This window comes from Haliaeetus leucocephalus, unplaced genomic scaffold, assembly GCF_000737465.1.
Source record: "Haliaeetus leucocephalus isolate CR32 unplaced genomic scaffold, Haliaeetus_leucocephalus-4.0 Scaffold718, whole genome shotgun sequence".
Classification (NCBI taxonomy): Eukaryota; Metazoa; Chordata; class Aves; order Accipitriformes; family Accipitridae; genus Haliaeetus; species Haliaeetus leucocephalus.
In genome coordinates, this window is record NW_010973154.1 from 769 (window position 1) to 1,111 (window position 343).

Genomic DNA, 343 nt, shown 5'->3' on the forward strand with positions numbered 1-343 from the left:
GACACGGGGCCACGGCTGGGCACTGGGACGTGGGAGGGGGACATGGTTTGGGGAGACAACACGGCGCAGCGACGTGACGTGGGGATGCGGTGCGGGGGGGGGACGCGCCGGGGACGGGGGCGTCACCTTGTCGGGGAAGGTGTCGAAGGCGGTGCGCACGGGGTCGCGGCTGCCGAACTTGGCGGACTTGAAGCGCCGGATGATGTCGTGCAGCGTGGCCGCCACCACGAAGTACTCCTGCTTCAGCCGCAGCTCCTTCCCCTCGAAGAACTGCGGCCCCCCGAGCCACCGTCATGCCGGGACCCCCCCCCCAAACAACCACGGGGACCCCGGACCCACCGTG

At 71.1% G+C, this 343-nt stretch overlaps 1 protein-coding gene across 1 annotated transcript in view; it reads right to left on the reverse strand.

Moving 5' to 3' along the window:
• Positions 1 to 270, reverse strand: part of LOC104839905 (glycogen phosphorylase, muscle form-like) — a gene marked incomplete at both ends in the record, with an annotated part of 1,013 nt that extends 743 nt beyond the window's left edge. The window contains one exon of the mRNA XM_010580490.1: positions 127 to 270. Coding sequence (XP_010578792.1) covers positions 127 to 270 — 144 coding nt within the window. The remainder of the gene's footprint in view (positions 1 to 126) is intronic.
• Between the last annotated feature and the right edge of the window lie 73 nt (positions 271 to 343).